The sequence below is a fragment of the Aotus nancymaae genome, unplaced genomic scaffold (assembly GCF_030222135.1).
Source record: "Aotus nancymaae isolate 86718 unplaced genomic scaffold, 86718_ANA_hifiasm-v0.15.2.pri h1tg000106l, whole genome shotgun sequence".
In the NCBI taxonomy this organism is placed as follows: Eukaryota; Metazoa; Chordata; class Mammalia; order Primates; family Aotidae; genus Aotus; species Aotus nancymaae.
In genome coordinates, this window is record NW_026988521.1 from 1,357,074 (window position 1) to 1,374,987 (window position 17,914).

Genomic DNA, 17,914 nt, shown 5'->3' on the forward strand with positions numbered 1-17,914 from the left:
GCTGAGGCAGGTGGATCACCTGAGGTCAGGAGTTCAAGACCAGCCTGACCAACATGGAAAAACCCTGTCTCTACTAAAAATACAAAAAGTAGCCGCATGCCTGTAATCCCAGCTACTCAGGAGTCTGAGGCAGGAGAATCGCTTGAACCCAGGAGGTGGAGGTTACAGTGAGCCAAGATCGTGCCACTGCACTCTAGCCTGGGCAACAGAGCATGACTCCATCTCAAAACAAAACAAAACAAAACAAAACGACATAGTAGGTAAGGAAACACCCCCAGCAGGCCCAGGACACTGACCCCAGGGTGGCCACAGGACACTCCAAGGGCCACGCCTACCTGGTGTGGCTCAGGGAAGGAGAAGGCAGGGCATTGGGCAGGGGGCCAGACGGAGGAGCAGGTAGACCTCCTCTGTCCCCTGAAGGTAGAGGCAGGGGCATCTCAGAGCAGGCTGGCAGTGTCCCCCAAAGGACAGTACTAGCCTCCCTCCTAGCATGGCCTGGAGCAGCCGTCAGGACCCCAAGCCTGCCATGTGCACACGCTGGTGCCCATGAGCCTGCCCTGCAGGTGGCCTCTTTGTAGAAACTGCCCTGGAGCACACACTGCTGCAAAGTCGGGTTCAGGGTGACGTGTCCACGCTGGGGGAGACTCTCACTCACACTGCAGGTCCCTGGGAGCAGCCCTATCTGGCAAGGAGACAGGACGGCCGAGGCCAGGGCAAAAGCTGGCCCCCACGGACTCCAGGTCTTGCCCACTCCAGCACAAGGCTCTGCCGGGCTCAGTGAGAACTGAGTTAGGCCATGACGGGCTGCTGGTTCCTCAGCCAGTACCCTGAGGCCCTGGTGCTCCTGACGGTGCTGGGACCAGGGCCTGGCACGTGCAACTGCTGCATGGTGGCAGCTCCTGTTTCCCTGATGTGGCCAAATGGGACTGTCATTTTCCAAGCTAAGCCCCCGTCAATTCCTGGTAACTCTGGCCCAGATGATTGGGTGTCAGCTCTGCCAGATGCAATGCCGGCACAGTCCTCAGTGGGGAGCAGTTCCGGGGCACCCTGTCCTCATGCCTCTGCAGCCGCAGTGTCCACAACTCTGTGGGTGCCAGAGGCTGTCACGCACTGCGCATCACTTAGAGGTGGTGGTCAAGGAGGATGCTGCCCCCGCCCCTGAAACACCAGAGCCAAGTGAGCAGAGCAGGCCATGCCCAGATGCCTGGGGAAGCTGAGCCTACCTGGGGTAACTCCTGCCTGGCTCCCGCCTATGGCGTCTGTGCCGTCTGCAGGTACCCACAGCGCCCCAGGACGGTGCTGGGCTGGCTTTCCTCCAGGCCGCACCAGATCTGAGGGCCAAAAGGTGCCCCTAGCCACTCCGTGAGGGGCCCAGGGAGCCTGAGTGTCCTCCCACAGGAGGGCTCACGGCGTGGCCCAGAGCTGGCCTTCAGGGAGGACACGTCTGAGTCAGGTCTATCCAGCGCCCCAGAAGACAATATGGGCCCAGAAGCAGTGTGGGCTGCAGCTGCTGTGGGTGCCAGCATCACCCAGAGTGCTCCTCTCGACAGCCCCCTCATCCCGCCAGCAGCTAGCACCAGTGGCTCCAAGTGCCCTTATCATAGCCCTCTGGGCATGGGGACAACTATAAGGGGCCGACACAATGAGGCTGTCTCAGCGCCCCCAGCCTCCACCCCAGACACAATGAGGCTGTCTCAGCGCCCCCAGCCTCCACCCCAGACACAACAAGGCTGTCTCAGCGCCCCCCGGCCTCCACCCCAGACACAAGGCTGTCTCAGCATCCCCAGCCTCCACCCCAGACACAAAGAGGCTATCTCAGCGCCCCCAGCCTCCACCCCAGACACAAAGAGGCTGTCTCAGCGCCCCCAGCCTCCACCCCAGACACGAGGCTGTGTCTCCTGAGGAGCAGTCCTCTGGTGCAGTCTCGCTGCCTACCTAATGCTCTGAAACAGAAATGAGTTACGGCAAATCTCTGATTAATAGACCCGTTCTCCCAGGATTAGTGAAAAGGCTGGAGGCTGGCAGAATCTGTGTCCTGCTCTGAGACACCCCTCCCCTCAGAGGGTACCAGAAGGTCAGCCCAGGCAGGGCCTGCTGCCCATGGCTCAGCAAGGGACCCCTAAGGCCGGGCCTGGGACTGTCCCTCAGCCAAGAGCACAGGCACCTGATCCTCTGGCAAAGCTGGGGCCTCAGGGGCTGTACAGACACCAGGCTCCCCACAGCCTGGGGACATCCTCACCCCTACTGCAGCGCCCCTCCCAGCTGCCCTCCACACAGCTCCTGGTTCTCCTGCTGCTGCCAGGCCTCCCAGGAGGGAAGCGGACAGAGCAACCTCTCAGAAACACCCAGCAGGCAGCCCAATGAGGGGGTGCTGGCTGAGGGTGCGGGGCTCTGAGCACCAGAAAACAGGACTTCAGGGCTTTTCCAGAGCCTGGGCCTGGAGCAGCTCTGGGTGAAGCCTGCGGCCTCCCAGCCAGTGAGGCCCTCAGAGTTCAGTGCAGGTGCAGAGGATGGAGCCTCCCACAAGGGCAGGGCCAGCATTGGCTCCAGGCGCAGGGTCCAACGGGCCCTTGGGCAGGAATCCTGCCCCTCACAGGCTCTGCCTCAACAATGTTCCAGCCCTCCCTCAAGCTTCAGAGCTGTGTGGGGATGCTGCCCTAGGTGGGCAGAGCCTGGCCCTGCAGCTCCTCTGCCCAAAGCAGCAACGGGATGGCACTGCCATGGCCGCTGCAGGGGACACCACGGAGCCTGGCTGGGGGCTTGGGGCTGGGCCCTAAAGCGCAGCCAGAACTACTTCCGGTGGCGGGGGCGGGGAGCTGACCCCAGAACCCGCGGCTCGCACAGAAGGCTGAAGGCTGGACGGCTGCCACTGGACTCTGCCGTCCAGGCACCTGCGGAGGGGCCACGCCAGCCTCACTCGCTGCAATCCGTGGAGTGAGAGGAGGCCGCCTGTCCCGAGCATGTTCGAGCACGCCCCCCACGACATCCTGGGCAGGAGTACCGTCCCCCTGCGTCTTTGCGGGGCAGCCGCAACTGTGGCAGAACAGGGAGGGTGGCTGCTTCATGTGAGCGGCCGGCTGCTTGGGCAGGACTGAGGTAGGGCCATTCCTCAGGGCTGTGGCCAGTCCAGGTGAGGCGTGGGGAGCAGCGGCACTTTCCATCACTCCCTCTGTTCCTGGTCACATGGGCCATGGGGAGCGGGAACCCACGAATGTCACGGGCGGGCCAGGCTCTGATGTAGCAAAAGGGGGCCTGAGGGAGTCCTGCAGCCGGCTCCCCACGCCTCGACTGGACTGGCCACAGCCCTGAGGAATGGCCCTACCTCGGTCCTGCCCAAGCAGTAAGCCCGCTCACCTGAAGCAGCCACACTCCCTGCCCTGCCAAAGCGGGGGGCCGCCCTGCAAAGATGCCTGCGCAGGCTGCGTCCATCTTCCGCGCAGCCCCATCCTGCCCCCAGGCTTGGGGACTGTGGAAGCAAGGCCCTCCCAAAGGGACTCCCTATACTCCTTCGTCCAGCCTCCGCCAAACACCAGGGCCAGGACGAGGGCCGCCCACCACCTCCTGTGCCACTCACACACGCTTCTGGCTTAGCAGTTGGTTCCACACCTCCACCACGAAGCCATCAAAATGCTGGTTCTGAAAGAAGCAGTCACAGGTGAGGAGGGCCTGGAGGCCCAGGAGGGAGGGGTAGAAAGACAAGAAGCCCAACCCCTCCGCCTACACGGCCAGGACATAGCCTGCTCACTCACGAGGCCAGACCCAAGCCTGGGCTGTATGCTCAGAAGCACCTGTCTGGAGGAGGAAGTGGCGGGGGTCCCAGAGGAACAGGAGTGGGGTGGCCAGTGAAGCGCCCGTCTGGAGGAGGAAGTGTGGGGGTCCCAGAGGAACAGGAGTGGGGTGGCCAGTGATGCGCCCGTCTGGAGGAGGAAGTGTGGGGGTCCCAGAGGAACAGGAGTGGGGTGGCCAGTGAAGCGCCCGTTTGGAGGAGGAAGTGTGGGGGTCCCAGAGGAACAGGAGTGGGGTGACCAGTGAAGCACCTGTCTGGAGGAGGAAGTGTGGGGGTCCCAGAGGAACAGGAGTGGGGTGGCCAGTGAAGCGCCTGTCTGGAGGAGGAAGTGTGGGGGTCCCAGAGGAACAGGAGTGGGGTGGCCAGTGAAGCGCCTGTCTGGAGGAGGAAGTGTGGGGGTCCCAGAGGAACAGGAGTGGGGTGGCCAGTGAAGCGCCTGTCTGGAGGAGGAAGTGTGGGGGTCCCAGAGGAACAGGAGTGGAGGGGCCTGTGCTCTCATGCATCCCGCCCACCCATGCGCCTCCCCCAACCTCACCCAGGGGGCCTGAGGGCTCCCTGACCCTTACAGCCCAAACACACTGGCAGCCAGCAGGGCTGGGTCCCCTTGCAGGAGGGCAGTGGGCAGCTGGGCTTTGCCCAAGGGAAGCACCTGGCTCAACAGACAAGCTTCTCATGCCTGGGACCATCAGAGGACCCATAGTAAAGAAAGCGAGCAGCAGCCGCTGACACTGCCTTCCCTGGAAGATGCAGGCTGCGCCAGAAGGTGCCCAAGGAAGAAGCCAGGGAAGCTGAGTGGAGGCCTCGTGGAGGCCCAGCCAGACGGCCAGGTGGGCCTGGGGCTCAGCCAGGTGGGGCTGGGGCTTGGCCAGGTGGGCTGGGGCTCAGCCAGGTGGGCCTGGGGGTTGGGCCAGGTGGGGCTGGGCGCGGGGCCAGGTGGGCTAGGGCCGTGCTTGGAGGCTGGAGCAGCACACAGGCCTCACCTTTGCCACCTGGACCACCGTCTTGCTCAGCTCCTCTATCTCATCCTCACTGTCTAAGACGTTCCGGAAATCATCGTAAGTCCAGTCCTCAAACAGGAGCCGAGGCACTGCGGGAGCAACAGACACGTACAGGGGCCAGGGCTGGGAAATGCTGGAGGGCACCCACTGCTTGCTGCCCTCAAAGGTACATCTCCTTGGCCTCCAGAGGGAAGCGACGGCACACAATGATGGGCAGGGAGGCCACCTGGAGCAGCCACATGTCCAGAGAGGATGTCCCAAAGTCTCATAGGCTGGAGAAGGAGGGACGGTGGCGAAGGAACGAGCAGACGCTGATGGTCCTGCTGCCCAGACACCAGCTCCCCGCAGGGCTCAGCATGGGAGTTGCTCCACCTTACAGGAGGGCAGCAGGGACAGACTCCGGCTGCTCCAGCTCAGCCCCGTCACCTGCTCCTAGCATCTCCCAGAGCCTCTCCCTCAGCAACCCACACTCTTAATCCACTGCCTCTGAGGCTGCCACTGGATGTGGGGACACGTGCCCCTCCCTCGCCAGCCGTGAGCTACAGGGGCACAGGCGGGCCAGGGTCGGCATCACCCTCAGGCCGAGCCCAGAACTTGGCCCCAACTGCCCCAACAGGACTCGTCAGGGGAAGGAAGGAAGAAATGGACGGGGAAGTGAGGACAACGCCATCAGCCAAGGAGGCCTGGCTTTGGCGGGCTACAGCCTGCGTGGGCAGAGCCCAGGACTCCAGCCAGACCAAGGGCTGTGAATGCCAGGCCAGGGCCAGCCTCACCTCTGAGCAGCCGGAATGACCTGTGCCGGAGCAGCACAGTCGATCAGGAACACGGGGAGACCGCAGAGCCCACCCGTCCACCCTCGGAGGTCGTGCTGTCACGGCCTCCACTCCTGGCCTGCCGGACTCACCTATGTGCAGGCCCTTAGCATGCTTCCTGATAGCTCGCATCCACCCTGTGGGACGTGGAGGGGACAGTCAGCACAGGGACACGTGCCCAGCCGAAGACCCAGCCCACCTGAGGAGGAAAACGTGGCAGCCGCACAATATGCAACGGGAATGGCACGGGGAGGGGAGGCGGGTGTGAGAACCCACCCCTCCCTGGCCCAGGGCGGCCCTACGCACCCCCTTCCTCACCCCACCGCCTCCTGGCCAAGGCCCCCTCCTGAACCTGCAGAGCAGCTCTGAGCTTGCCCTCCCTGAGCTGGGACAGCTCAGAGCCTGTGGCTGGCCAGGGGGACAGGTAGCTGCATCCCGGGGCCTAGGGAAGGTCAGGGTTTCTCTGAGCTGAGGGGTGGCCAGACCCGCCAGGCCTGTCACTGGCTGACACTCCGTCATCTGCTTACGGTTCTCTCAGTGTCAGGGAAAACCACGCCTGCTCTTGAACTCCAAAACCAGCTAACACTTCCCCTGCCACGTCTCTCTGTCTGAGCCCGAACACAAGGTGTGGTCATGTAAACTTGGGCAGGAGTCATCAGGATACGTCATCGGGAGACAGCCTCTGCCTGAACCGCACCATCCTCCCTGGCACAGAGTGAAAATCGCTAGGGGAGGGGCAGAGGAGGAGAAGCCAACAGCCTGTGCCTTCACTGCCCAGAGGCTGCCTGAGTCATCCTTCACTGCCTAGAGGCTGCCTGAGTCATTGCAGAGCGTGTCCTGCACATGCGGGGTGCTGCCCGGAGGCGTGGGGAAGACCTACCTCACAGCCACCTGCACCATGGAGCAGAGCCGGGCGGACCACTCAGAGGCACCAAGCTGGCTTTGTAGAGGGTCGCACAGTGGCGACCACCTCAGGCCCTCTACCAGCCCTGCCCTGCCCCACTCACCTTCCTTCCCAGCCCCAGCCCACACCATGGGCCTGCCCTCCAGGCTTAGCCACAGGGGAAAGGGCAGGGGCCTCGCGGTCATCACACACACACTTAAACATGTCCACACCCACAGTCACATTTGACACACTCACAATTTCTCCTCTCCCACATGATCAGTCTCACACTTCCACACTCACATTCACACCACACACACACACACACACACCGGCTCTCGCACTCACACTCTTTTCAGCCTGTGGGGCAAGCACAGTCAAGCAGGAAGGATGAGAACCTTGGTCCACGTCATGGAGGCCCGTGACCTCAAACATCTCACGGCCACGTCTCTTCAGCTGCAGCCAGACAGGCGAGATCTGTGTGAACTTGCTTGCGAAGACCTTGGTGACATCATAGCCATGGCTGTTCCACTGACAAAGGTTGGAGACATCAGACGGAGGACAGGTGAGTGAGCCCCTGCCTCACCATGGTGCTGTCATTCTGGTGGATCTGCATATGCCCAGGGCCGGCAAGTGTAGACAGCTCTCAGCGCTGACTGACGTCAGCTCCTGGTCTGGGGTATCCTTCCCCCACTCTGGACTGCCACTCACAGCCTGGGACCCAGGCCACGACATCCCTTTCACCAAAAGAAGTGACTGGTGCTCATCTCAAGCCCTGCCCTAAGCTAGTGCACACCACAGCTGCAAGCTGGCAGCTGGGAACAGCAAGAGGAGAGGAGGCTGGGTGTGAGAACCTCCCCGTCCCTGGCCGAGGAAGCACACCCACTTCCTGACCACAGACAACCTGAGAGCCCACCTCTGGATTCAGACGGGAACCCACAGAGGTCCCTGCAGCAAGCCCTGGAGAGAAGCCCAACGCCTCACACTCTGCCATCTCCAGGAAGCCATCTCTCCCTGTAGCCTCACAGCAGCGGCAGCCCGGGGAGAGCAGAAGACAGACCCCCATCACTGACTGGCAGAGGAGGCCATCACGGGGCCAGGGCAGCCCGTCTGAGCCTCAGGACCTCCCTCTGCACTGTGAGGACCCCGACTTACTGGAGTGACGTAGCCCAGTACATCTCCAGCAAAGTGCCTGTCCCGGGCCTTGGCCGAGCAGTAGCTGCGATGCTCAAGAACCACGTCCTCAGCTTTGAGGTCCGTCACCACCAAACCCCGGTCTTGGACTGGCTTATCTGAAAACTGACTCTGAAATAAAAGGAACGAGAGAAAGCTGTCAGTCATCTGTCCTCAGTGTAGGGCACAGAGCTGCACCCAGCAAGTCCTTTCCATTCAGCCAGCAACCGAGTGTCTGGATCAACACAGTGCTGCTGACCTGGAGGCCTTGCATGGAGAGGATCCAGGCCACAGCCGGCAATTCAGTTCAGAAGGGCTCTGGCTGTCAGCAGACACTGGCTGACTGTACAGGCCTTTCCCACCCTTGCTCCAGGATGGAAGGCAGGCAGGCAGGCAGATGGCTATGGTGGCTCCCTCCTTGCATGCGAGGGTGGACAGTCAGGACCAGCTCTGGCCACCTTACACCCATCCAGGGCCACACCCTTTGCTGGACAAGAACGTGCCAGGAGGGCTGGACGCAGTGGCTCACATCTGTTATCCCAGCACTTTGGGAGGCCAAGGCAGGGTGGATCACCTGAGGTCAAGAGTTCAAGAGCAGCCTGGTCAACATGGTGAAACCCCGTGTTTGCTAAATATACAAAAATTAGCCAGGCGTGGTGGTGGATGCCTGTAGTCTCAGCTACTTGGGAGGCTGAGGCAGAATTGCTTGAACCTGTGAGGCAGAGGTTGCAGTGAGCTGAGATCACGCCATTGCACTCTAGCCTAAGCAACAGAGCAAGACTCTGTCTCAACCAAAAAAAAAAAAAAAAAAAAGAACATGACATGCCAGGCACACACCACCCTCCTGCTGGCCAACCACTGCCTGGCACCGCCCCGCCAATGTGACCTCTTCCTGCCATGTCACACCTCCCCCGACCCCACCTCTGCTCCTGGAAACCCTCCATCCAGCTATCGACTTGTCTCTTCTGTCCACACTCCGTGGCCTGGCTCAACCTCCCCTTGACCTCGCCCCAAGGGCCCCCCGTGAGAGAGAGATGCCCATTGCGTGGTGTATTTGCTCCCAGACAGCACAGAAAGAGCATCTGCCAGTCCAGAACTAAGTCACAGGAACAGTCCTGTGGCAGGGTCCAGCCAGCGGCATGGGGACTGCTGGGGCCGAGGGCTGGTTCTATGAGTTTACACCCCTGCAGATGCGAGCTCCAGGGCCATCCCAGGGGAACAGCCCAAAGAGCATGAGGCAACGATGGAGACAACAACGTGAAGATGCAGGTGCTTTAAGCAAGAGGCGAGAATGGAAACTGAACAGAAAACAAGCCCCGGCTGGGCGTGTGCTTCAGGCTTGCACTCCCAGCACTTTGGGAGGCCGAGGCGGGTGGATCACGAGGTCAGGAGTTCGAGACCAGCCTGGCTAACATGGCGAAACCCCGTCTCTACCAAAAATACGAAAATTAGCTGGTGTGGTGGTGGATACTGTAATCCCAGCTACTCGGGAGGCTGAGGCAGGAGAGTTGTTTGGACCTGGGAGGTGGAGGTTGCAGTGAGCCGAGATCGCGCCACTGCACTCCAGCCTGGGCAACAGAGCGATACTCTGTCTCAACAGCAACAAAAAAGGGCCAGGTACTGTGACTCACACCTGTAATCCCAGCACTTTGGGAGGCCAAGGTGGGCGCATCATGAGGTCAAGAGATTGAGACCATCCTGGCAAACATAGTGAAACCGCATCTATACTAAAAAATACAAAAAATAGCTGGGTGTGATGGCGCCCACCTGTAGTCCCAGCTACTTGGGAGACTGAGGGAGAAGAACCCCTTGAACCTGGGAGGCAGAGGTTGCAGTGAGCAGAGATCACGCCAGCCTGGTGACAGAGTAAGACTCCGTCTCAAAAAAAACAAAAAACAAAAAACAAACAAAATAAGCCGCAAGTGGGGTAAGTGAGGATGCACCCCGCTTACCTTCAAAACCCGGCCCCAGAGGCTGCTCACACAGAGGTGCTGACTGGCCAGAGCCCCAGAACCACACAGGCTGCCCGCCAGCTGCAAGCTCATCAGGGCCCTCTGTGAGGAGCTAAGCCCCTCGAGCCTCCTGCCTCCAGGCCCCAGTGGACAAAAAGGAGAAGATGACGATGGATCAGCCCTCAGCCAGCGCAGTCACCTCAATTACCCAGGCCACCCCTACCTTCTCCAGCAGCGTCTTCGAGGCAGCTTTTTTGGCATCTGACTTTGACAGAGTAGTGTGAACAGGGCCGCAGGCCAGAGCAAGCCAGAGGAGTTTGAAGAGTGTCCACATGGTAGGTGTGTCACAGTAGGGTCCAGCCTCGGGGTCCAGAGGGCTGCAGGGAGAGCAGAGCACATTTAAACAACCAGCAGAGAAATGCCACACGGGCAACCCCTCTGTGGATAGGGCTACCTTCTCCTAATAGGGCCTGGGTCCTCATGGCACTGGGCGAGGCCTTGGCCACTGGGACAGAGCCCTGCCCTGGACCAGTCCTGGCAGCCAGAATCCATTCTCCAGTACTCCTGGGCCTCCTGACTGGGCCGCCAGTTCCTCCCAGACACTCAGAAAGGAGCTTCCTCACTACCAGCCATAGAGCCCTCCCCTCACAGCCCAACGCCGCCCTGACCACCACTGGCCATCCAGGAAAACACTGGTTCCCACCTCCTCCTTCAAATCCAAAGAAAGCCCAAACATGGTAAGGCTTACGTGGAAAATAATGAAGCCACAGGCCCGGCGTGGCAGCTCACGCCTATAATCCCAGCACTTTGAGAGACTGAAGTGGGAACTCCTGAGCCCAGGAGTTCAAGGTCAGCCTGGAAAACATAGTGAGATCCTACAAAAAAATAAAAATTGGCTGGGCGTGGTGGCTCATGCCTGTAATCCCAGCACTTTGGGAGGCCAAGGCAGGTGGATCACGAGGTCAGGAGTTCGAGACCAGCCTGGCCAAGATGGTGAAACTCCATCTCTACTAAAAATACAAAAATTGGCCGGGCACGGTGATTCATGCCTGTAATCTCAGCACTTTGGGAGGCTGAGGCGGGTGGATCGCCAGGTCAGGAGATGGAGACTATCCTGGCCAACATGGTGAAACCCCGTCTCTACTAAAAATGCAAAACAATTAGCTGTGCGTGGTGGTGCACGCCTGTAGTCCCAGCTACTCGGGAGGCCGAGGCAGGAGAACTGCTTGAACCCAGGAGGCAGAGATTGCAATAAGCAGAGATCTTGTCACTGCACTCCAGCCTGGGTGACAGTGTGAGACTCCGTCTCAAAAAAAAAAAAATTTGCTGGGTGTGGTGGTGGGAGCCTGTAATCCCAGCTACTCGGGAGACTGAGGCAGCAGAATCGCTTGAACCCAGGAGGCGGAGGTTGCAGTGAGCCGAGATTGCTCCATTGCACTCCAGCCTGGGCGACAGAGCAAGACTCTGTCTCATAAAAAATAAAAAATAGGCCGGGCGCGGTGGCTCACGCCTGTAATCCCAGCACTTTGGGAGGCCGAGGCGGGTGGATCACGAGGTCAAGAGATCGAGACCATCCTGGTCAACATGGTGAAACCCCGTCTCTACTAATACAAAAAATTAGCTGGGCATGGTGATGCGTGCCTGTAATCCCAGTTACCCAGGAGGCTGAGGCAGGAGAATTGCCTGAACCCAGGAGGCGGAGGTTGCAGTGAGCTGAGATCGTGCCATTGCACTCCAGCCTGGGTAACAAGAGTGAAACTCTGTCTCAAAAAAAAAAATAATAATAAATAAATAAATAAAAATTTGGGCCAGGGGCAGTGGTTCACGCCTGTAATCCGAGAACTTTGGGAGGCTGAGGCAGGCAGCTCATCTGAGGTCAGGAGTTTGACACAAGCCTGACCAAGATGGTGAAACCCCGTTTCTACTAAAAACATAAAAATTAGCCAGGCATGATGGCTAATGCCTGTAATCCCAACTACTTGGGAGGCTGAGGCAGGATAATCGCTTGAACCTGGGAGGTGGAGGTTGCAGTGAGCTGAGACCTCACTATCACGCTCCAGCGTGGGCAACAAGAACAAAACTCTTTTCCAAAAAAAAAAAAGGCCAGGCATGGTGGTTCACACCTGTAATCCCAGCACTTTAGGAGGCTGAGGTGGGCAGACCATGAGGTCAAGAGATTGAGACCATCCTGCCAACACAGTGAAACCCTGGCTCTACTAAAAATACAAAAATTAGCCGGGCGTGGTGGTGCACGCCTGTAGTCCCAGCTACTCGGGAGGCTGAGGCAGGAGAATCGCTTGAATGGGGGTGGAGGGGGAGGGGTGTGAGATCACGCCACTGCACTCCAGCCTGGCAACAGAGCAAGACTCTGTCTCACAAAACAAAACAAAAAATTGTAGGCTCTGAGAAGCCAACAGCCATACTAACGACGATGATGACGATGCCGCAGAAAGCACAAGCAGAAAATTTGGATACTTGCTTATCCACTCTCAGGTTGGAGGAGGCTTTTCCAGGTGTATGAGCAATGAGAGAGATCATGAAAGAAAATACGACTAGAGTAGAACTACATCAAAATGTAAAAATTTCATTCAGAAAATAAAAAAGTAAATATAAGGGCAAATAATAAACCAGAAAAAGTATTTGGTAAATACTTGACAATGGATTTCTAACCATAATCTATTTGTAATATGCAAATAAATCTTACAAATCAAGAAAAGGCACTCTGACAAAAAAAAATGCCCCATGGCCAGGCACAGTGGCTCATGCCTATAATCCCAGGACTTTGGGAGGCCGAGGTGGGCGGATCACCTGAGGTCAGGCAGTCGAGACCAGCCCGGTGAACATGGTGCAACCTCATCTTTATTAAAAATACAAAAATTAGCCGGGAGTGTGGTGGGCACCTGTAATCCCAGCTACTCGGGAGGCTGAGGCAGGAGAATCAGTTGAACTCGGAAGGCAGAGATTGCAGTGAGCCAAGATCATGTCATTGCACTCCAGCCTGGGCAACAAGAGTGAAACTTCATCCCCCGCCCACAAAAAAGTCCCATTACAAAAATAACAAATGAGAAGAATATAAAAGAGACATTCAGAGCCCCAGAAATGAGCAGCTTAGCTTGATTAGCGATCAAAGAACCAAACACTGAAATACGACGGCATCACCACCCGTATGTGAAGGAGTGAAGACAATGGTATCACAGAACCCGGACACCAGCGACTCTACTGAGCTGTTTGTGGAAATTAAAGTTGAGAAAACCATTTCTGATGACAATCTGCTCATGAATATACTTTGCATCATGCATTTTCTTTTCCACTTATTTTTGTTATTTTGCTTTGCTTTTTTCTTTTTTCAACATGCATTTCCTTTCACAAATTCCACTCTGGGGGACTTTTTTTTTTTTTTTTTTTCCTGAGATAGAGTCTTGCTCTGTCTCCCAGGCTGGAGTGCCATCTCGGCTCACTGCAATCTCCACCCCCAGGGTTCAAGCAATTCTCCTACCTCAGCCTCCCAAGTAGCTGGGATTACAGGCACAAGCCACCACGCCCGGCGAGTTTTTCTATTTTTAGTAGAGGTAGAGTTCTGCCATGTTGGGCAGGCTGATCTCAAGCTCCTGGACTCCAGTGATTCACCTGCCTCCCAAAATATTGTGATTACAAGCATGAGCCACTGCACCCAGCTACGGGGATTTTCCACATACACACAAAACCTGAGGAGGTATGGACCTGGCACACCCAGATGCTGGAACATGGACAGACACTGCCATGCTCTCGATGTGCCAGTCAACACAAAGACACTATAAACCAGCACTTATACAGCCAGTCCCACAGAAAAAGCATGATGGGAGGTACACTAAAAAGCAGATGAAGCCGGGCGTAGTGGCTCACACCTGTAATCCCAGCATTTTGGGAGGCCGAGGCGAGAGGATCACCTGAGGTCAGGAGTTCAAGACCAGCCTGACCAACATGGTGAAACCCCATCTCTACCAAAAATACAAAAATTAGCCGGGTGTAATCCCAGCTACTCAGGAGGCCGAGGCAGGAGAATCGCTTGAACCCAGGAGGTGGAGGTTGTGTTGAGCCGAGATCGTGTCACTGCACTCCAGCCCAGGTGAAAAAGCAAATCATGTACCCTTAACGTGGAAGCTTTAGAAAGAAAACAAAACAGCAAATGAGCAGGCTATCCAGAATTACTGGTCATTGTGTTCCTTCTCTTTTGCTTTAGCTGTATCTTCTGATCTTTCCGCACTAAACTTTTATTATACTGTTCATTTTTAGGTTCTAGGGACCACCCGCAAAAGTGATTCTGCTTTCTTTCACCAGGGCTGTGGGGGCGTCAGAGGAGCTGAACAACCACCATAGTCCAGCCGGGCTGCGGGGGCGTCGGGGGAGCTGCGGGGGCGTCGGGGGGGGCTGCGGGGGCGTCGGGGGGGCTGCAGGGGCTGCGGGGGCGTCTGGGGGAGCTGCGGGGGCGTCGGGGGGAGCTGCGGGGGCATCGGGGGAGCTGAACAACCACCACAGTCCAGTCGGGCTGTTAGTCCTTCATGAAGCTTCAGGACGCTGCTGGAAAGAAGCTCTTGGCTAGTTTCACAGTTCTGGCACCAAGCACCCCTCTAAATCAGCTGAGGGGGCCACATAGCCTGGGCAGAGGCAGAGACCTGGCAGGTGCGCAGCTGGAGGCCAGCGTAGCCCACTACCCAGCAGGCGGGCACACGGCCTTCCCTTGGGTCACAGGCTCCTGATATAGAAGCTCTGGCCCAAGAGGCTCCGGGAACCCCAGCCAGGCAGGTGCTTCTGTCAGAAGGTGCTGCCAGAGCCAGGCCAACCACAATGCTCTGCCCCACGTTGCCCTGTCTCTTCCCTGGGTGACACCAGGGCTCCTGGTGCAGACTGAGGGGAGTGTGGCTGCCCCCCGGCAGGAGCTTCCGTGCTTTGGTACCCAATACACCCACCTGCATGGCGAGAACATCGTCCTGGAGAAGGTCAACCAGTGAAGCTCCCCCACCCAGGAGGCAGGGAGCCACAAGACAACCTAGGCTGCAGGCTTATGAGGAGTTAGGAAGGGGACTCACAGGGCAAGCACAGCAGCACCCAGTACACGGAGCCACAGGCAAAGGCAGTGAGTGTCTGAACAGCCGGCTACAGCAGATCTGAGAGGGTGTGGGTGGGCGGGCGATAAGAAGACCCAGGAACAGGTCACCACCCTGTGCCCCCGGCCCCCAACCTCTCCAGCCCCTGTCCTCAGTGACACATTCCAGAATCAGAACCAAGGGCGGCACGCTGCTGCCACCTCCTCCTAGCCCCACCACCTTCCTGCTGCAGCTGAGAGGCTTGGTCTGAGTCAGCAATGGCCCCAGGGAAGGTGGGGAGGGTTCTGGCCATGGCACAGGGAAGACGACCCAGAATCACTTGCCTGGCCAGGCTGAAACAGCAGCTGCCTCAGCTCCAGGAACCCCGTCTGACCCCAGCCCATTTCATGACCACCAGCTCCTTCTCTCTCTTCTGAGTAGATATCGGGGTCAGGGAGGAAGGAAAGGAATGAAAACCCAAACGGGGTGGTTCTCTAGGGGAGTGCTCCAGGAGTAACTTGAGGGCACACCCAGGTGCCCAACGACCAACCACTATGGAGTTGGGTCTCTGCCCCTACCTGTGGTCCTGCAGCTTGGAAACAGGGCCACTGTCCACCCACCCAGAGGCCCTTCTGCCTATGACCACCCTACCCCCGGAACTGTGATTTCACACTTCAGGGACAGAAGAGGAAAGGGTTGGGGGATGGAGTTGATCTAGCCACGTGGAAGAGGAAGACAGTCCTGCCAGCTTGCGTCCAGCAGAGGGGCCACTAGAGGGAGAAGCTGACTGAGCACAAGGCCAGCGCGGGTCCTGCCTCTGTCCACCACGCCCAGCTCGCCAGCGCGGGTCCTGCCTCTGTCCGCCGCGCCCCGCTCGCCAGCGCGGGTCCTGCCTCTGTCCCCTGAGCCCAGCTCATCAGCTCTGCCATGAAGTGCTTGGATACAGGATGCCTACAAGTGCTGGGCTGCTTCTCCGACTTGCCATGGAACTTTACAGACAACTGCCAGAGGACACGCTGTGTGTGATGCGTGAGGGGTGCTCACACTGCAACCAGGCCCTTATCTGGGCTTTGGCACCTCCCCAGCTCCCCAGTGCTCACCAGCCGCTCTGCTCTGAGGCCCATCAGGATGCTCTCTGTCATGCTCCTCACGTAACACAGACTCCCAGACTCACAGAGACTGTGTTCCTCCATCAAAATGTGTTTCTTCCCCAAACGTCAAAGACCTTCCCTTGGGCAGAACGGCCCCGCACACAGAAGGAACCTGGTGTTACGAAGAGGCACAGACCCTGACCCTGGTCACCCAAAGGGGTCTTAGAACCCACTCTGCAACAAGCTAAGGTGGAGAGGCTACTGCTCCCACCACTTTTCCTGGGGTCCCAGGCTGTAGCTCCAGGACTGCCTTGGTGGTGACGGAAAGGACGGGAGTCACAGCAGGGGCTCTGCGACGTCTTTCGTGGGGACCAGCAGTAAGAAACGTGCGTCAGGTCACAGCCCAGCACACGGGTGTGTCACGCGTGCACATGTGCTGTGCGTGTGTGCTCGTGTGTGGAGCGACAGCAGCCGGTCGGAGCTAACCTGGAAGAACCGGTGTGTGTGGTTCCAGCCTGTGGCCCCTCATGTGTGGCTCCGGCCTGTGGCCCCTCGTGTGTGGCTCCGGCCTGTGGCCCCTCGTGTGCGGAGCGACAGCGGCTGATCGGGGCTAACCCGGAAGAACCGGCGCGTGTGGCTCCGGCCTGTGGCCCCCCATGTGTGGCTCCGGCCTGTGGCCCCTCGTGTGTGGAGCGACAGCGGCCGATCGGGGCTAACCCGGAAGAACCGGCGCGTGTGGCTCCGGCCTGTGGCCCCTCGTATGCGGAGCGACAGCGGCCGATAGGGGCTAACTTGGAAGAACCGGGCCGTGTGGCTCCGGCCTGTGGACCCCGCACTTCGGGAGGCCGGGAGTTCTTGGCCGGTTTTGGCGACACGGAGACCTGGTCTCTACGGAAACGGTCTTTCGGGGGGTGTGCCGCGCACACCTGTCACCCCACGTAGCTGGGAGGCCGAGAGATGACCTGAGCCCAGGACGCTGAGGCGGGCGGGTCACCCTCCAGCTGGACAGGCGACAGCCCGGAACCTTCCAGGGTTGGGGCTGAGCCAAGGGCGGGATCCGATGCGTCCACCCCCACGCCCCTTACCGCGAGGGCGGCCCGCCTGCAGCCTCCGCTCCCCTGGGGGTCCCGGGGACCCGACGGCCACCACTCCGCCCCACGAGCCGCGCGCTCAGACCCGTCGGCCACAGCCCTGGTCTGCACACCGGACCCTTCCACCCAGCGCGCCTCGCCGTCAGGCTTGCTCGCCCCGGCCCACCTCACGCCCTCACACACGCCCCTCACACACCCGCTCCCTCTCACGCGCCCGCCCGGCGTCGCCCGCCACCCATGCCCGTCCCGTCCGGGGCGGAGCCTCGCTGCCCGGCGCGCTCACTTCGCGGAAGGGACACTGAGGCCGTGCAAGGAGGAGGAGCAGGGGCGGCCGCCACGGGGCTCACCTGCATGTCAGGGAAGCCGGGCGGCCACACAAGCTCGGCCGGAGGACGCTCCAGCGCTCCGGAAGTCCCGCCCCAGGGGCCCGCGCGCTGCCGCCGCGCACGGCACTCTGGGACGGGGAGGGGCGGGCCCGGCACAGGGGGCGGGGAAGGGCGGGCCGAAAGGCGGGAAGGGGCGGGGCCTGACTGGCAGAGAGGCGGGGAAGGGGCGGGGCCTTGGGAATGGCGACTCCGGGGCTGGGGCGTTCAGCTTGCGCGCTCCTAGTGCTCGCGCTGGAGCCGCCTCTCAGGCTCCCGCCCCAGGGGGCGCCGGGTCCCCAGGGCCACGGCTCCTAGGCAGGCCTGGCGCCCTCGGCGTGGGGTCGCGCGGGGCCTCGGCTACGGGGCCTCTGCCGGGCTGGGCGGGCCGGGGGTGCCGCACGGTGGGCTCCGCCCCGGCACACGCCTCCCGACACCCGCAGTCACCGCTCCCGGCACCCCCCGCACCGCCGCCTGAGTGGGCCGTCTCCATCCCCAGGCCGATGGCGCCCACGACGCCGTCTCCGCGGTGCGGCCCGGAACCCATGCTGTCTGGGTCGGCACCCGCGCCTTGCACAGCTCGGCGGCCGGAGCCCACGGGGGCAGACGGAGTTCCCGCCTAGCGCATCTTACACGGCACGGGCTGTCCGACCCCCGCCCTCGTCCCCGCCCCCGCCCCAGCCGCTCCAGCGCACTGTCCTG

The 17,914-nt window shown here is 59.8% G+C and overlaps 1 protein-coding gene across 4 annotated transcripts in view; it reads right to left on the bottom strand.

Annotated features, from left to right (window-relative positions):
* The window catches only part of CHID1 (chitinase domain containing 1), a 35,505-nt gene extending 18,237 nt beyond the window's left edge, over positions 1 to 17,268 (bottom strand). For 3 of the 4 annotated variants that reach the window (XM_021676977.2, XM_021676975.2, XM_064370275.1), the window contains exons 1-7: positions 17,198 to 17,268; positions 9,829 to 9,982; positions 7,636 to 7,785; positions 6,879 to 7,011; positions 5,690 to 5,734; positions 4,768 to 4,874; positions 3,575 to 3,636 (exon numbers count right to left, since the gene is read on the bottom strand). In XM_021676977.2, the coding sequence (XP_021532652.2) occupies positions 3,575 to 3,636; positions 4,768 to 4,874; positions 5,690 to 5,734; positions 6,879 to 7,011; positions 7,636 to 7,785; positions 9,829 to 9,939 (608 nt within the window). In that variant the 5' untranslated portion in view covers positions 9,940 to 9,982; positions 17,198 to 17,268. Of the gene's footprint in view, positions 1 to 3,574; positions 3,637 to 4,767; positions 4,875 to 5,689; positions 5,735 to 6,878; positions 7,012 to 7,635; positions 7,786 to 9,828; positions 9,983 to 10,353; positions 10,424 to 17,197 lie in introns of those variants that run through there. The other variant, XM_064370274.1, reaches the window with a different exon arrangement.
* Positions 17,269 to 17,914: the final 646 nt, after the last annotated feature.